Raw genomic sequence first — 19,712 nt, 5'->3', positions numbered from 1 at the left:
CTACATATTATATGCTTAACTTCCTCCTAATCTTCCATTAAAAGTGTTTACTCCATTTTAGCATCAGTAGATCTGAGATCGACCTCGTGGTCTATTGAGGAAAGCAGTGAACATGCATCCATCTGAATTACTTACACCTGGCTCAACCTAGCCGCTCCTCCTCAGCCTGGCTCGGCCTTCGTGAAACCAATTAAGCCAGGATGAACTGACTAGACTAGGTCAAGCCTCACTTTCTCTCTTATCCTGGATATCTTTATCCTGCTTTTGTGAAACAGGCCCCAGACCAGATAGTTTAAAGGGTCCATGCACGGCCCTCTTTGTCACCTTGTTTTCTTGTATATATGTAGACTAGTGTGGAACAGATGATCAATCAGAAAACTTTGCAGTCACTGTTGTGTAGAGTTTTGCTTCTTGGCCACAACTTGAATAAAAACATTCATTAAGACAACAGAGACTGACCTGAGAGTGCTTTTATTCATCACTCCACCTTGTTGATCTGGTTTCAGGCTACCTGTTGGGGCGGGGCAATTTAACTACTTATCATTGCTGCAGATAGTTTGGTGACATCCCATAATTCCCAGCACAGCTCCACCCACCTTCCACCTGACTGGAGGTCTAATCAACCAGAGAGATTGAAAACAGCTGTGTGGCTGTAGAGAGGCTTTGATTTATAAAGTAACTAGTAACTGCAGCTGTCAGATAAAAGTAGTAAAGTAAAAGTACAACATGTACCTCTGAGATGTAGCACAAGTAGCACAACATGGAAATACTCCTGTAAAGTACAAGTAGCTCATAATTGGTGGAAATGTTTGACACATTGGACCAGAGACAGAAATGTGTCTCGTGTGAATGACTTACTGATAGTTTGTCTTTGATATCAAAAGTGAAAACCACTGTTGAATGTCCTGATGGTTGTTTTGGAGAAGAATGACTGAATAATGGAGCTGAGATCTCCTTTAATGGACGAGTGCTACTCGTCATGGAGGAGGATTTGGCGCCCTCTGGTGCCACAAACATAAATTGCATCCTGTCAGTTGAAGTGACTCAGATTACAGGCTGTTTTCAATGTTTGGAAATCATCCAAATATCAACAGTTAGAGATGATTTTGTCCTGATGTGAGGACTTTTTAAATGATACATCATGTCAGCTCGGCTCAGTAGTCCAGAAAGTCAGAAATAGATTGTGTCTCTTCTTCTCTGGTGTTTACAGGACTGATATGTGTTGCTTTCTGCTGCTACACACTGGAACACAGACAGGAAGTGGGGGACTTTATTCTGAAAGGATTCACAGGAAATGCTAGTATCATGTTGTGTGGATGTGTGTATTAATATGAACAGTGTTGTATGGAGAGTGCTGCAGTTACTCACTCTGACAACTGGAGGAAAACTTTGGAGGGAGAATGAAGTGAAATGAAATTTTTACACAAAGAAGAAAAAACTGTTGAGTAGAAAACAAAAGATTTATTTAGTGAAAAGCTGCAAATTATTGAGTCTTTTAGCTGTTTGACGTCACACTACTGTGACACTATCTCTACTATACTAACACCACTTTTATATTTGTTCATTAAATGATTCTTTATGATTGATTTCCTCACTACAGCTGCTCCACAAGTTCACCTCTTAAACACAAGTGGTTTTACATCAGTCCTTAAACCTGCAGATTCCTCTCAAATCATTTGGACTCTTTCAGGTCCTCATTAGTTTCTCACTTTATACCTGATCTGTGCTGTTTGAAAATCCACCAACTCTCTAAATTTTACAGCCTTTCATTTAATAAACAGCTGAGTTGGTTCTTTATCAGTAGTTTGGTTCAAACTTCTTTTGTCTCTTCTGAAATGTAAAAATCTGATTTGTTTCTATGAGTTTCCCAAAACGACCACACAATCAGTGATGTATGGAAGTAAAAGTGAACAATAAAACTTGAATTCTGAAGCTTTATTTAACAAATCCTCCATTTTATACAGTGTTGTGATTTTTGCTTTGACATGATTTATATGTGATTTCCATCATTTATTATCTAGAATCATCCTAAAACTTTGATTTCTTTTCATTTCAACATCACATATCAAAGTTTGTTCATTTGTCACACGATGACCAAAGATGACGAATTTAGTTTGTTCTAATCAAACCAACTCTTTACAAGTTGGAAGTATTTTTCCACAGATGCTGAATTTGATCCTGAAAGACTTTTGTTTGACATTCGAAGGTGTTTCTTCACACAAAGAAGACAAAGTTAAATTTTATACACAAAGAAAAAAAATAATGTTTCACACCTTCTCTCAGAAAACAGATCATTTCAGGTAATTACATCGACCTCGCTCAGCTCTTTCAGCCGTCCATCGGCAACACCACAAGTCCCAGAGATCTCTCAACCCCCCAGAGTCCAGCCCAGCTCAGGTACCCCTCACCTGGTCCAACTGCATTTACAACCACTGAGAGATCAGGTTGGTACGAACTAACATCAGCTGTGTGTGATCCTGTACAGACTGAACTATCTGGTCAGCAGTGAGAGAGTTTCTCTAACAGGAGGAGACTCTCCCTCCTACAGAGAACACAGAGACACTGAGGAACCAGACCAGGAACCAAATCCAGGATAAAGAGGTTCAGTGAATGTGGTGTTGAAGGTGTGGAGGTGGATCAGTGTGTCAGAGGAGACTCTGTAGAAGGACAGAGTGCCAGCAGGACAGTCCACATACACTGCTACTCTACCAGAGGAGGAGGAGAAGATGGAGGAGGAGGAGGGGGTGGATGTCATTTTGTCATTGTGACAGACATAGTAACCATCATCAGAGCACCACAGACTCCAGGACTGATCATTCCTTCCATACAAACAGTCTTTACTGTCTCCTCTCCTGCTGATTCCTCTGTAACTCACTGATATATAAACACTTCCTCTCCACTCGACCTCCCAGTAACAGCGACCAGTCAGACCAGTCCTACACAGCAGCTGAGGACGGAAGTTAAATCTTTCTGGATGATCAAGATATGACTGAACCTCCTTCACAAAGGTCACCTTCCTGTTGTTGTCAGACAGTTTGAGATTTCTGTGTGCTGTGTTTGTGTCGAGTGTGAGTTCACAGGAATCTGATGGAGAGAACAAGTCACAATACAGCTGCAGTTATTAATCTATCATCTTTGATGATGACATCAGAGATCTGAATGAGTGATGTCACAGTTTGAAGCTGGTTGAATGTTTCATGAATCAAATTAAAAATACACTTACACTTCCTCAGACCTGGTGTCAACCATCGGACTCCAGCAGGCTTCACCCTGAAAGGAGGAGGGGGGTCAGAGCAGCACTTCCTCTTTCAGCATGGAAACATGGACATTACATCGCTCTCATACACCATGGATGTATTAAAAGAACTGGATACAGCGTTGGAGGCGGGGCCCGGTCATTCCTATGAGAGATGCTCATTGGCGCATGAAGCCTAAATGGCTTGGAAAGTACCCGTATCTTGGCGGTTCTCGGGAACATAGTACATGCGCTATAGCATCCGCTTGGTGACATGACTGGGTCACAGGGTCACAGTCGTCACGTTGCGTCATGCCGCCGTCACGGCTTGCTCACATGTAGCGTACAGGGGCACGCAATATGGCGCTCTGAGTTGTCGTGTCTGGATGAGCTCCGCAAACCTAACTGTTTTTTTTACATATATTGCGGGCAAAACAACTATTTTAACTTGTATTTCGACTGTAATTCTACCCGACTACTTTTGGTTAATGTTAATAAACCAAAATGAAAAGCTAAGAGAAAAGAAAGGCCGACGCTAGGAGGGCGTTAACTTCTGCTAACTCTGCTAGCATACCTGCTACAACAACTCTTGATGGGCAAACTGAAGCTAAGAACACACTCATCGACAACATGCACGACTAAAGTCTGTTTTTCTGTTAATAGAGGTATGAACACCAGGATAAGGGCCTTGTTTCAGGACAGCATGGTTTCTACTCCGGCAGCAACATTTTATTGGAGTAATTTTGTTAGTGATATTGACTTATTATTATATATATATTTATATTAAGCTTGTTAGTGATATTGACTGGAAGAAAGTTTGGTCCTTACCGCAAAAGTTCCTTCTAACAAATCAGGTAAAAGGTGTCATTTAAGTCGATCCACAGATTCTATCCAGTGAAACATTTCTTACAAAAGTTAAAGAGTGACATTGATGTAAATTGTTCCTTCTGTGAATCACATCCTGAAACTTGCTCTCATTTATTCTGGTCCTGTAAATTTACATGTGAATTGTGGAAAGATGTCAACAATTTTATACTTGTTAACATTTTCTCAGATTTTGCACTGTACTATAGAAATATTATATTTGGTTGCTATGGTTACAGTGACAAAGACAGTAATGTATTTTTTCTTATTAATTTAATTTTAATTCTCACGAAGTGTAAATTTACCAAAAAAAAGCCTAACTTCTTTGTATTTATGAAAGAAATGGAATTATATCTGTCAAAAATGTCTTCCTCACAAAACAAAAAAGCAATGAAAACAATGAATGTATGCAATATCTTTAAAGTTTTTAAGTGAAATTATTGTCACACTCTCGCGTTGTCTTTTTAATTTTTAATTTTTTTTAATTTTATGTTTGTTTTGTTTCATTTCTGTTGTCCTTTTATGTTTGGCACAGATCTTTGTTTATGTTTCGCTATGCTTCTTCTGTATGTAAATTTTAATGTTTTCTGCTGTTACTATGGATACTGTCATTTTGAAATAAAAAAAATGTAAAAGAAAATGAACGTAGCGTACACGAGTTTACCGCGCGTTCATGAGCTTGCTAGCTACCAGCTGGTAGCTAGCTGGTAGCTAGCGGTAGCTAGCAGTCTGGTAGACTGGTACTACTGCTGTAGTAGCCTAGCCTACTAACCGCAGCAGCTAGTGTTTGTTTAGGAGACAGCGGTGTTGCAATGGTAATTTGACTGCACCGTATCCTGTTACATAATATATATAACCACAACGAGTTTACAACTGACAGTAGGGCTTTTTTTAAATGTAAGAGGAAAATGTACAATATATATGGAAAGTGATATATCATCAGTAGTAGTAGGCTCTTTAGAAAACGGAGCACACAATGTAAACCGCATAATAATCTAATAAAAGACAAAAAAGTAAAGTAATAAAATAGCTTAATGGGCTCTTCTAATAACGCAAAGGCATCAATAATGTTCTGAAGTTTTTTTGCTGCTTTCTTTTTCATATGCTTCAGTGATTTGCAATACAGTGCTAGTTATCTCATAAAAACAAACAATAAGGGTTGTGTAAAGTATTCAACAGAAATTCAGTTTTCTTATCCTCCACTATGACCCCAAATGTAATATAGCATACCGGTAATTTCGGGTAAAATGGGAGAGAGAAAAGATGTTTGATTCTAGCCAGTCATACATCAAACCAAGAAAAATAGGTGATATTTCTTCATAACAGAATATACAGCTATTGTGGTCAACGTTGAACCGGCTCCCTTCAAAGTGCTATATTCCCATCATGACGTTTGTCTAAAGAGTTCTTCTGAAGGATATAGCTATCATTAAATACTTTGAAGTGAACCTCTGTTGCTTTTGGAAGTAAAGGTAAGTTTAAGAAATTAATGCGTAATTTCTTTAATTCAGGCTGTCAAAGGGTATGAGAATCTCAGTTCGTTCTTAACTGCATTAGATATAATAATAATAATAATAATTAAAACTGCAAGCAGCGATGAACGGGCCCTCGCCCCTTGCGCGTCGGGGATGCTGGCGGGACGCCGACCGACGCGGCCGGGCACCTTGAAGCCGAAACTCTGACGAGCGCCACGACGCCTGCCGCAAGGCTCTACGACAAGCGGTTCAAGAGTTATGAAGGGGTGCGTGGCTAATGTGTAGGGGGCGGGGATAACAACACCAACTTAACAGGCACTCTCTGCTGAGCGATATAACACCTCCCACAAGACTCTACGACAAACGGATCATGAGTTATGAAAGGGGGCGTGGCTAATGTGTAGGGGGCGGGCATAACTTTCACCAATGAAACAGGCACTCTCTGCTGAGTGATATGACACCTCCCACAAGACTCTACGACAAACGGTTCATGAGTTATGAAAGGGGCGGGGCTAATGTGTAGGGGGCGTGGCTATGACTATATTTTTGCATTTACATATAATCAGGACTGGACCCTTATCATACCTGAGAAATTTGGGGCAGATCGAACTATGTACAGTTGAGTTAGGGTTAACCCACTCTCTGCTGAGTGATATGACACCTCCCACAAGACTCTACGACAAACGGTTCATGAGTTATGAAAGGGGGCGGGGCTAATGTGTAGGGGGCGGGCATAACATTCACCAATGAAACAGGCACTCTCTGCTGAGTGATATGACACCTCCCACAAGACTCTACGACAAACGGTTCATGAGTTATGAAAGGGGGCGGGGCTATGACTATATTTTTGCATTTACATATAATCAGGACTGGACCCTTATCATACCTGAGAAATTTGGGGCAGATCGAACTATGTACAGTTGAGTTAGGGTTAACCCACTCTCTGCTGAGTGATATGACACCTCCCACAAGACTCTACTATAAACGGTTCATGAGATATGAAAGGGGGCGGGGCTAACGTCTTGGGGCGGGGCTATGAGTATATTTTTTCATATACATGTCATCAGTACTGGAGCACCATCATACCTGAGAGATTTGGGGCAGATCGGACTATGTACAGTTGAGTTACAATAACTGGCGAATGGCTCAAAATGGCCGCCACGCCACGGTCCGCTCGTTAAGTGAACACTCACCATTTTAATAACTTTTCATCCTCAAGGTCTTGAGATGGTCCTGACCAAATGTCAACTCGATCTGATCAAATCTGTAGGAGGAGTTCGTTAAAGTACGCGGCCAATAAAACGCAAAAATTGGGAAAATCGTACATAAAATCCAATATGGCCGACTTCTGGGTGGGCGGGGCTAATGAAACCCAATGAGGAATATGTTTCAAATGATGAGTGGGATATGCATACCAAATTTCATGAATATCGGATCAACTTTGACAAAGTTAAAATTTCAACGCGTTAGGGGGCGCTATAGAGCCAGCTAAACACACTGAGCCTAATGGCTATACAGTTACATAAAGTTCACAGGTGTCTATCATGTTGCCAAATTTCATGCGTCTACGAGTATGCCAAGGTATACAAATGGATGTTCAAAGGCAAAAAGGACATAAGGGGGCGCTAGAGAGCCAACATGCCACGCCCAAGCAAAATTTCACCACTGAATCAAAGGGATTACCTGTTTGGATGTGCGTGTAAAGTTTCATGAGATTTGGTGCATCCTAAAGTCCTCAAAAATGTGTTCGTAAATTTTAAAATCACGCAGGAAATCCAACATGGCTGACTTCCTGTTGGCCGAAAAAATCTCAAAAATATTTAATGTGCCATTGAAGATGTGAGCAATGACATACTTAAATTTCGTGAAGATCGAAGTAACTTTTTCTGGCAACCTGCTTTCTATAGGGGGCGCTATCGAGCCCGCTGGTGCACCCGAGCCCAATCACTACAGAATATTGCAATTTTCATGAGTTTTTGGGGATGGAAAAGGTCCCAAAAACGCGATCTCGCAGCAGAAAAAGAATAATAATCTGCAGAAAAACAATAGGTTCCTTGCACTTCGTGCCAGGACCGTTGGGTCCTGGCACTTTCGTGCTCGGGCCCTAATAATAATAATAATAGCCTACAGCTACGTTAACTTCAGTTTGTTGTGCTACTCTACTACCTACTAGTTACTACACGGTTGTTTGGGTACGGAGATGTTAATTAACGTACGTTATATTAACGGAATACATGAATACATTCACGGCACAGGCTTTACAGCAGACAGCCCATGGGTGTATTATAAGACAATAAAAGTGATGAATTACTGCCAATATATCCATTATATGGATATATGGATATTATATCCATATATCCATCCATTACAGCTGCATACAGCTAGCAGGAAGCTGGCAGGCAGAACCCGGATATGTCACATGAGCGTGCAGGGCAACGCAGTCTTGTGGGTCTGATGCACGTTCATTTTACAACTTTAAAAAAAAATGTTTTTAAATAAGGGCTATTAAGGTGTTCATCCTGGGGAGTTGATTTACCTAAAAAAAAATGATCCGCTGAGTAACAGACGTCTCTTTCCCTATGTAAGTCTACGGGAAAAAGTCTTTTTGGGCCCAGTGCATCACGTGATGGACACAGAAGTTGCAGTACCGCCGTTTGGCCACTATGAAAGTCGGGATCGACGACCGGCGCACTTCCTGGGGGTTTGATACACACGCTGTATTCGAAACCGCATACTATACAAGTAGTACGTACTGATTTGGCCAAAATGTAGTATGTAGTATGTCGTATGCAGTATGCGAACAAAAGCAAAATCTCCAATACGCCAAAAGTACCCAGATGTCGTACAGATTTGGAAGAAATCTCCAGTATGCATCGGACCAGTCTATCTTGCCTACTGTATCCCACAATGCAAAGCGCTACAACAGTACAGGCTACAGTAACAAACAACAGAAGCCAAAAATGGCTTGTTTTTTTTGTTTTTTCGTAGCTATTTCATCACTAAATTCACTTCTGAAAGTTTTTGAGGCGAGAAATCAACTGTGTAGATTTTTAATATTGGCAGTTTTACGAAGTTAGATGGCGAATCGAACATTTGCTCACCATGCAAAATGCCATGATAGCTAGCTAGCGCCTGCTGGAGTCGCTGCCAGCCAGCCGGGCAGTCACGCTCAGAGACCGCTATGAGCTGCCTGGAGCTCTCTAGAGACCGGTCTCATAGACAAGAGGCTTTTATTTCCTTGTTGACGGATAGTTTGTTTAAATATAACAACACAGATGTCCATTATAAATTAACAGAAACCTGTGTTTATCTGCCTTTTTGGAGTTGATAAGCTCCACAATCGCCCGAGGGCGTAGCTCGCTGGAGAGCCGGCCACAGGGCAGCACAGTGGCGAGGGAAGAGGAGATGGAAACAGCAGCCTCTGACGGGGCAACATGATCCTTTTTAACATTACTCTAATATCTGGAGGGAGATCAGTCCACTGTTTTGTTGCTGTAACTGAAAAAGCAGTTTGAGTAACGTAAATTTTGTGGTTCAATATTTTATATTTCCCGTTTCCCCTCCTTGATGATCCTGTTTGTCTGACTTCACTCTGAGCTGTTAGAATAAATTGTTAAAACCTGCAGTATCTTATAAAGTAAACAAACAACATAAACAACTAAATCAAAGTTGTATTTTTCGATAATATTGCAATAGTGGTACGAGTTTTTTTCTTTTCCAGTGCTTTAAGAGCTGGTTTAAAGGTTAAAGCCTCGTCTAGCATACTACAAAATACATCGCTTTAACCGTCACATACTGCATACAAACTAAAGGGCAAAACAGTGGTGGTAGATGACGAGCATCCAAACATCCAACTATTATTTGATATGAGCCCACAAACCTGCAGCGTGATGACATTGCCGCATGTCAACCCACCATGACGCCTGACAACGTATCAGAATACACAGCTAACCTATTTTCTAATGTTGAAAAAAGACAACGCTCCAGAAAAACAGCATTTCATCACCTTCCCTCCCTGTTTTGGCACATCCTGGCTACTGTTCCCTGACTACTTCTGTCTCTATTGATGCTCTGATGTAGGACACAAACAGTTTGATGAGTCAGTGTTTATCAGCTCTGGTTGTTTGAGGTCAGCTTGGTGTATCAGGGTCATATGAGCCAGGCTGACAGTGTGACACAGGATCAGTTTCCAGCTCTACCTCCTCTATCAGACTGATTGTCTGTGGCTGCAGCAGGCCTCTTCATACCTGAGAGTGTCCAGTCTCCAGCGTGGATCCTTCAGTCCAGCAGACAACAGATTCCCTCCTGAGGCTCCTGGATGATTGTAGCTCAGGTCCAGCTCTCTCAGATGGGAAGGGTTGGAGCTCAGAGCTGAGGCCAGAGAAGCACAGCCTTCCTCTGTGATCAGACAGCCTGACAGCCTGCAAACACACAAAACAACACACAAGTCACATAGTCTGTGGGTACTGGGAGGGCTGGAAGGTTACTGCAGTACTGCGATACTGCCGGCTACTGTGGGGTTAAATTAACATTATAACTGATCTTTTTCTAGTCACAACCAAACACCCACTAATGTCCATCAACAATCTGACAACATTTCTGGTCGCTCTCTGATTCCTCTGTAATGTTTCAAGTCACAATAGAGTGAGAAAAATTAATCAATTAATGTAAATAAGGATTTAAGTGACCATTAGTTGAACATGTTGATGAATCCTGACCTGAGAGTTTCCAGAGTACAGTGTGGACTCTCCAGTCCAGCAGTCAGCAGCTTCACTCCTGAATCCTGTAGGTCGTTGTTACTCAGGTCCAGCTCTCTCAGACTAGAGGACTGGGAACTGAGAATTGAGGACAGAGCTTCACAGCTTCTCTCTGAGAGGTTACAGCCACTCAGCCTGAAGAGACAATAATGAAGAAAAAAACAAGAAATAAGTTGAAAAGACAGCAGAGTATTTAAGTTATGATATATAAATCCAACCATCTTTGTACTTACAGAGCTTTGTTGGAGGCTTTGACCACTGGCAACAGCCTCAGAAGAGCCTCCTCTGAAGCAGAGTATTTCTTCAGGTCAAACACATCCATATCTTTTTCTGATGACAGTAAGATGAAGACCAGAGCTGACCACTGAGCAGGAGACAGTTTACCTGTGGAGAGACTTCCCGAACTCAGGGACTGTTGAATCTCCTCCACTAGAGAACGATCATTCAGCTCATTCAGACAGTGGAACAGATTGATGCTTTTCTCTGCAGAGAGATTCTTGTTGATCTTGTTCTTGATGTACTGGACTGTTTTCTGATTGGTCTGTGAACTACTTCCTGTCTGTGTGAGCAGGCCTCGTAGGTGCGTCTGATTGGTCTCTAATGAAAGACCCAGGAGGAAGCGGAGGAACAAGTCCAGGTGTCCATTTGGACTCTGTAAGGCCTTGTTCACAGCACTCTGGTAGAGATGGGTTGGTTCAGGTGTATCGCTGAAGACTTTAGCCCACCAGGAGGTTGTTTGTCCTTCTGCCATCAGATTGACACCAGAGTTGATGAATGTCAGATGGACATGAAGAGCAGCCAGAAACTCCTGAACACTCAGATGGACGAAGCAGAACACCATGTCCTGGTACAGTCCTCTCTCCTCTTTAAAGATCTGTGTGAACACTCCTGAGTACACTGAGGCTGCTCTGATATTGATGCCACACTCTGTCAGGTCGGATTCATAGAAGATCAGGTTGCCTTTCTGCAGCTGCTCAAAAGCCAATTTTCCCAGAGACTCAATCATCTTCCTGCTCTCTGGACTCCAGTGTGGATCTGTCTCGGCTCCTCCATCATACTTGATGTTCTTCACTTTGGACTGAACCAACAGGAAGTGGATGTACATCTCAGTTAGGGTCTTGGGCAGCTCTCCTCCCTCTCTGGTCTTCAACACCTCCTCCAGAACTGTAGCAGTGATCCAGCAGAAGACTGGGATGTGGCACATGATGTGGAGGCTTCGTGATGTCTTGATGTGGGAGATGATTGTGCCGGCCTGCTCCTCATCTCTGGATCTCTTCTTGAAGTACTCCTCCTTCTGTGGGTCGGTGAACCCTCTGACCTCTGTCACCATGTCAACACACTCAGGAGGGATCTGATTGGCTGCTGCAGGTCGTGTGGTTATCCAGAGGCGAGCAGAGGGAAGCAGTTTCCCCCTGATGAGGTTTGTCAGCAGCACATCCACTGAGGTGGACTCTGTAACATCAGTCAGGATCTCATTGTTGTGGAAGTCCAGAGGAAGTCGACACTCATCCAGACCGTCAAAGATGAACACAACCTGGAACTCTTCAAACCTGCAGATTCCTGCTTCTTTGGTTTCAGTAAAGAAGTGATGAACAAGTTCCACCAAGCTGTACTTTTTCCCCTTCAGCACATTCAGCTCTCTGAAAGTGAATGGAAATATGAACTGTATGTCCTGGTTGGCTTTGTCTTCAGCCCAGTCCAGAGTGAACTTCTGTGTTAAGACTGTTTTCCCGATGCCAGCCACTCCCTTTGTCATCACTGTTCTGATTAGTTCATCTCTTCCAGGTGAGGCTTTAAAGATGTGTTCTTGTCTGATTGTTGTTTCTGGTCTGTGTGGTTTCCTGGATGCTGTTTCAATCTGTCTGACCTCATGTTCATCATTGACCTCTGCAGTCTCTCCCTCTGTGATGTAGAGCTCTGTGAAGATCTGATTCAGAAGGGTTGGGTTTCCTGCTTTAGCGATCCCCTCAAAAACACACTGGAACTTCTTCTTCAGGTTAGATTTGAGTTCACGTTGACAAACTGCAGAATAACTTCCTGAATGAACACAACAAAGAAGATCAATAAGAAAATATTTGAACATTTCAGTTTGTCAAAGAATGAGTATATGAATATATTTTGGTCCATCTCTCGAGACATTAGTAAACATCCCATTTATCCAGCATGTTAAATCTTTAGAGAAATCCTCTTACTGCTCTGCAGACAGTCAGCCAGCTCCTCCTGCTTCATTCTCCTCAGGAAGTGCAGTGTGATCTTCAGAAAAGCCTTTCTGCTGCTCCTCCTCTGCTCTTCATCCTCACCGTCCACCACCTCCTTATCCTCCCTCTGACTTTCTAAGCATTCTGGGTAATCTGAACTCAGAACCTTCTGGATCGTCTTCAGCTCGTTCTTCACAAAAGTGACGATGTTCTCCTCCAGCAGCTGGAACAGAATATTATATGAATGACACAATCAAACTAAAATCATGGAACCAAACATCACATCCATGTTGGACAGACTGATAATCCACTGGTCTAAAAAGAGCAGCATGGAGATGATTGTGAACAGAATAGATGTAAAAGTAGTTGTTATACATGTACAGACCATAAATATGGAGTCCAGGTGTGTTTGATGCTGCTGGGCAGACTGACCACTGGGAACATCTGAGCTGTCCTGGTCATCTCTGTGGAAGAATTGTGAAGAATTAGCTCATATGATGTCTGTCCACACAGAGATAAACACAAGGTAAAGGTCCATGATGTGATATTTGGATGTGAACAGTGAATCAGATGACTCCCTGTAGTGGTAAAGGTTTACTGGTCCTGCTGATCCCACTGAGAATCAACAGCTCAGTCTGCAGCTGTTAGTAGCTTTCGACTCACTGTTTTCTTCACCAGTCAGTTTGGTTTAGTCCCTACAGCTCTCACCAACCCCTCCATATGTACAATGCTGAAGTGCCCTAGAGCAAGGCAACCAGAACCTCCAGCTGCTCCAGTGGAGCTGCTTAATGTTAGACTGGTTATACTGGGCAGCTCCCAGTCTGAACTTCATCCTCAACTGAGTCAGTAAAGGTTTCAAAACTGGAGATCTCACAACCAAAAGTCTGATAAAAACACATAATTTTGTTTTCATTAAGAGTTTGAGATCCTCACCTTTGATCAACAACTTTGAGAAATAGTTTGCTCATATGTATGTAGAGCCAATAAACTTTATTTTGGCATGGAGCCTCAGCTGCGGAAATCTGGACTTTTCCTAACACCAGTAGAAGTCTGACAGTGGGAGCTGCTGGTGGCTTCATTTTTCAGCAGCAGATGTTGCCGCTTGATAAAAACCCATAATTAGAAATCCTCACCTTTGATCAACAGAGTGGAGTCCATCTTTATAGTTTATAGGACGATCCATAGACCGGTCACTCCTCATGGACACACAGCTGGGTTCAGGCTTTTCCAGCTTCCTGCTGATAGAAACACAGGATAAATTCTGCACTGAACCCACAACACACTGACACAAAACCCGTCAGTGATTTAATACACCTAACTCTAGGCAGTGTATTTGTATCTTGGTAATTTTTGGTCACATTTTGTATGAATTCAATGTTTCATTCAATGTACTGTATATTTTAAAGCTGTATTCTGTGCAGTTTGCAGGAAATGATGCTGTGGGGTGACCATAATGGTTGAATAGTAATGTCGTCCATTTAGGATGAAAGCAGGACGGACGTGGTGTCAAAGCAGCGAGTTTTAACTGAGTGTCCTTTCCTATATTTAAGTTCCCTAACATCTGATATCATCATTGTTTCTGTTTTCATTATCAGCTTGAAATCCTCACCTCTGATCAACCGAGGGGTGTCCATCTTTGAAGAATATAGGACGATCAATAGACCGGTCACTCTTGATGGACACACAGCTGGGTTCTGGTTCAGGTTCAGGTTTAGATTCAGGTTCAGGTTCAGGTTCAGGACAGTCTGGTCTCTGATGGATCCTGATAGAAAGAAATTCATTAAAGCTCACAAATGTAGAAACATTCTCAGTGACGTCTTTGTGACATGGAGAAGAGTCGTGGACAGTTAGAGATGGTCATCTCACCTCTGAGCTTTGGTCTGGCTGTCATGTTCCCCACACAGAGAAGTTTTAGAGGGAGGGACTCCCTCCTCTCTGTCCTCACCCTGATTCATATCAGAGCCCACACCTTCACACAATCACAACAACCTGCTGGGAGAGCTCACACATTATTTCTCTTCATCACGACACCTCGATACTAAATACACTCACAGGACAGTTTCTATGTTGTTGCTTTTGTCCTATCTGAGAAATGACATTCACAATGCTCTCTAGTCTTTAGGATTGTTTGAAGATTAGAGGAATACACCTCATGTTGCTTTTTCTTTGCCTTTCTTTGGAGATGACATCACTTTTTACTTCCGTTTGACTGACTTTGAAACGCTCTTCATTATTTGAAATGTTACCCTTTTTCCAAGTCTACTATATCCATATATTCCTATGAGAGTTGCTCAGTGGCGGATGAAGCCAAAATGGCCTGACTATCGAGTGATTAGTGCATTTTACAATTTTAGGACTTAATAATAATTTAAATAAGGGCTATTCATGTGTTCGTACTGGGAAGTTGATTTACCTAAAAAAAAAAAATTATCCGCTGAGTTACAGATGTCTTTTTGGGCCCAATGGCGTCACATGATGGACATGGAAATTGTAGTACCTCCGTTTGGCCACTACGGAAATTTGCTTAAAAGCACTCTTCCTGGGGGCTTGGCTTCAGCCCGTTGCTGCGATACGTCAGCGTTACCGCCATATTGGGGAGGTAAGGAATGGCCTGTAAACTAAACGGAGGAGCTGCCGTTTTTCTGGATGAAAGGCACTTTAACATTTACATTTCTCAACTCATTTCAGTGAGTCGTTTCTCTATTCAAGGACTTATGGTCTACGAGGAATAGAAAAAGAAAGTTTTGTCACACTTCCTTAAAATCTCGATACTATGCTATAATCACCGCCAGAGGCTCAAAAGAGTGTGTATCAATGTTAGCTAACAGTACATGAACTGAATTACTTACGTGGTGGAAAATAATTCATTTTGTTGAGAATTAACGTTACTGTTCCAAAATTCAAGACATGACATCAGCTTTATTATTTGTGATATCAGACGCATGTCGTAGATTTAAAGTTTTACACACAAAATTATGCTAAACATGAAGATCTATAAACCAACATGAGCTTTGATCGAGGATAAGCTAATAATAATAACAACGCTAGCTCTCTATTTGATGACCTACAGAAGCAAATGTTTTGTAAAGATGTAACTTAAACTATTATGTTGATAATGTGGAAGATTCTTAAAGGAAACTGTGTACAACTTTTTAATATCATATCAACAGACAGACCGGCCAGTGAACCATGAACCGAAAGCAGTAACGTAACGTCACTGAACCGTTTTGTGATCTAACTTATTGTACTCCATGTAGATTATAAATGCTTGAATATAAAACCACTCATTGAAATTGGTTGAGAAATGTAAACATTCGTCTTCTTTATCCAGAAAATCAGCAGCTTCCCCGTTCACTTGTATGTGTTTACAGGCCAGTCCTGACCTCCCCAAAATGGCGGCAATGTTGACGTACGATCCAAAGGCCAATGCAGCATCTACGTATACATCTATCTATTTCTTTGCGTCTCTCCATGCATCCGCGGTGTGAGGGACAAAGATTCAAGGAAAAGACGCAAAGTGAGGGAAGCATGGATGTAAATAAGAGACTTGGGATGCACCTAGAGAGTCTCTCAGGTGTGTTTCAGTGCAGGAACAAAGGCCCAGGGGCCTCATGTATAAACGGTGCGCACGTACTAAAATGTTGCGTACGCTGTGTTTCACGCACACGCCGGGATGTATAAAAATCAACGTGACATGAGAATGTGCGGACCGTGCCGCAAACTCTAGACCAGTCGTGAAAATGTGCGGGCCGTCCTCCAAACTCTGTCATTTGGCAGTGCCAAACTACAAAGTACTGAAACTCGTTAAATGTGTAAAAATATTTTTTCCACTCAACTTATGAGCTTTGTTTATGATGTGGAATAAAAAAAAAAAAAAACATATTTCTTAACTAGTTTGCGCATAATGTTTAACATCAGAAAGGCACAACAAAAACACATTTAAACTAATGTCCCAGAGATGACATGCCTTAACCACCGTGCCAAAAACAAAATCGCGTGGTGCACAATGTAGCACACCACCGTGGGGTGTCGGTGCTCCAGAGGAGCTACAGATGGATGAACTGGACCCTGGTCCACCGAACAATGCAGCAGCTATACAGCGCCGCTTGGATGAGATGCACAGAATGTAAAGCAAGGAGGTGAGTTGAGACAAACGTTTATTTTTCAACGAGGTCTTTTAATATATAACTTATCTCACCAAGAACCTCATTCATTCTTTTTAATTCGTTGTATATATATATATATATATATATTTATATATTTATATATCCTTCATTGTATTAATCTCTCTCTGTGACTCCAGCACAGCATTAGTGAGGACGGACCGGCGCCCCTCAGCAGTCGATGCTCAGGGCGCAGCTGACCGTGCGCCTTCGGGAGCCTTCGGGAGCGCACAGTCAGCTGCTGTGGAGACGCGTTGCGTTTGTTACTGGTTCCTGATGAAAGACCATCAAATAAAATATGTTTTCTAGCTTCCACCTCAGTAACAAACACTTCAAATTCACACTTCATGAAATTCTTCTTTTTTTGTTCCTTTTCCAGCGCGTTTTGCCGTTGTTATTTGGACAATAAGTGACAGCATGGCGCGTGTTTATAGTCATTTGCATAGTTATTAATGGGAGGAGAAAAGGCGGACCAAGCTGCACGTGCAGCTGCGCTCAATTTCACGTTCATTGAGATGTATAAAGGAAAGGTGCGCAGGAACAGGCGTACGCACGGTTTTATACATGTGGAAATTTCTGTGCGTATGTACTTTTCCAATTTTGTGAGTACGCCATCTTCCAGTGTGAAAGCTGCGCAGTCTTTTATACATGAGGCCCCAGGTGAGCTCTCTGATCCCTGCTGGGTCCTAGTGCTGGAAGAGTTACTACCTTCCCCATCACATCAATAACAGTCCTGACAGACCCCAAATCAGCCTGAACTCATCTTCTTCATCACAGTGTCATCATTAAAAGCAACACTTCATCTGGACTTCAACATTCAAACTAACCGCAGCTTCTGCTCACAGGCGGCCAACTTGTTTCCCAGCTGACATTTGTGTTTGAAAGCAGCTTTAAACAATCACACGTTCACCATCAATTCAACCGTTTCTCCAACCACAACAATCAAAGACATCGTCTCAACCAATCACAGCTCCACTTACTGAACTTATAGCCATGAACTTCATCAGTGTGCAGCTCTCTTCTGTCCTCAGCAGGTCTGTGTAGAAAAGGAGCTTCGTACTTCACTTCAAATTCCATCAGATGAAGTGAAGTGACGCCTCTGTCCTTCATCAGAGGGTGTGTGTCCTGACTTCACTGTGAAAGTATGCAGTCGGACCGGTTGGACGGAGTCTGAGCTGCACTCACAGGATCAAATGTTACTGTAAACAAGATTCATGATTCAATAGTTTTATTTGTCACGTACTCATACAGGATGTGCAGTGAAATGCAAAGTGGCAGTGCTCACAAGATTGTGCAAAACAACATCAACTATACAAATATTTTAAAAATGTAAAAAACAGAAAACTCATCAAAGCTCAAACAACAGTCTTTCAGAATCAAATTCAGCATCTGTGGAAAAATCATCACTGTGGAGGGAGGGCGTGGTCACTGCTCAGCTGCAGGGGAGAGAGTGGTGGAGTGACTCAGGGAGCAGTGCTCAGGTGAGTTAATTGGGCACAGCTGGGAGGACTTGTCTAACGACTCTTCTCTTATATGCAGTAGTGCGGGCTGGGACAGGAGGCCTGAGATGCCTGGGACTGGCTTTCAAGAGCGTGCCACTGAGATACCACCTCTTTAATCAAATATTGTATAGTTTGTGTGCAGCCAGAGCGCACAGCGCCCATGTTGAAACTGTGTATTGTGTGTGTGCTTAATAAAGAGCAGGAGAGCTGGATACCGCCTCCCATTGACTTTGTGTGCTGAGGTGAACCCCGGTAGCAGTTGGCGGCTACAGTCACAACTTGTAAAGACTTGCTTTGACAACAGCCTGGATTCTGTTGTTCAGAGGCCTGTTTCACAAAACCAAGATAACGGATTAAGCCGGGGTTTTCCAGTTATCCTGGCTCAGTTTAGCCTTGACTCGGTTTCACGAACGCAGTGGCACACAAGTTACCATGGAGATTTATTCTGTACAGCTAGCCTGCTCCAGACCAGAATAACGGCCGGGCTTGACTTATCCTGTTGTCTGATCTGTTCAGTCAGCAGCCACTCCGATCAGAAACCAGTGTGTTTTTACAGTTAGTCCATGATCTTATGCATGTATTTTGCCTTATTTGTATTAGCCTGCATTAAAATACCATATTTTAATGCAGGCTAATAAAAACAAGTACTAACTGAATACATACCACCATTCAGTTAAGTACTGTTATTTTAACATTGTTATCATCATTCATTTTTATAATCATTCATGTGATAATCATTATTACGGTTATATTGTGTTTATGAAGACTGCTGTTCATATTGTTGTTAGAGGTTTGATGAATATATTATTGATTAGAAATGGCTGATAAAGTTCACTGGACCAGTAACTATATAGTGTTCTGTATATTCATGAAACAACAGGGAGAGGACACCACAATGCTTTGACCTTTTATTTTTCTTGGATCACTGGTCTGCTGGGGGAGAAACACACAGCAATGATTAATGGATTGCGTTACTGTGTATACTGACAGTGTGCATTGAAATTATAACTTACTTCTCTTTCTAATCCCCTCAGTTTGTATTGATGTGTGTGCTGTACAGACATCTGACAGTTTGTGTTAAATCACAATTCCCTAACCCACCTGCAGGCATGGTATAGAATGCACACTTGACTAAACCACTCCCCCGTAGGTTATATAAGTCTGCCCTCCAGGCCTGAACCCTCCCTTTTCCCTCTAAACAATTCCAGGCAGAACAAAGAGAGAGTGATGTGAGTTTAATGTGGCTTTTGTGCCTTTATAATTTATTTGGTTGAAATGAGATATATATTGTTTGAAAGTTAATAGATTGTTTTGTGTTATGTTAGATACCTGAGTTTAATATGTGAAGGAGAAAAGGCAAATTCCAGATTGTGGATGCATAAAGATGTAAGTTAAAATGAATTGACTTATTAATTGTAATCTGTATTATATTTATGAGATTTATAATATCATCTGTTAATGTCTTTTCTTAATAGAAAAAATCATCCACCAACTGCCATCCAACTTCACACCTTGACT

General features: G+C 42.0%; 1 protein-coding gene and 1 long non-coding RNA gene across 2 annotated transcripts in view; both read right to left on the bottom strand.

Moving 5' to 3' along the window:
• Positions 1-19,712, bottom strand: part of LOC141774551 (uncharacterized) — a 43,599-nt gene that overhangs the window by 5,337 nt on the left and 18,550 nt on the right. The window lies entirely within an intron of this gene.
• On the bottom strand, positions 1,923-18,851 carry LOC141774544 (protein NLRC3-like). The gene is made up of 11 exons (XM_074647291.1): positions 17,673-18,851; positions 14,396-14,521; positions 14,139-14,291; positions 13,663-13,764; positions 12,915-12,993; positions 12,524-12,752; positions 10,565-12,368; positions 10,293-10,466; positions 9,822-9,995; positions 3,224-3,270; positions 1,923-3,084 (listed from the first exon to the last, which is right to left on the bottom strand). The coding sequence occupies exons 2-11, from the start codon at positions 14,482-14,484 to the stop codon at positions 2,543-2,545; spliced, it is 3,393 nt and encodes a 1,130-aa protein (XP_074503392.1). The 5' UTR covers positions 14,485-14,521; positions 17,673-18,851; the 3' UTR covers positions 1,923-2,542.

Source organism: Sebastes fasciatus, chromosome 9, assembly GCF_043250625.1.
Source record: "Sebastes fasciatus isolate fSebFas1 chromosome 9, fSebFas1.pri, whole genome shotgun sequence".
Classification (NCBI taxonomy): Eukaryota; Metazoa; Chordata; class Actinopteri; order Perciformes; family Sebastidae; genus Sebastes; species Sebastes fasciatus.
Note: the sequence above shows the minus strand (reverse complement) of the source record. Positions and strands in the feature narration are given on the sequence as shown.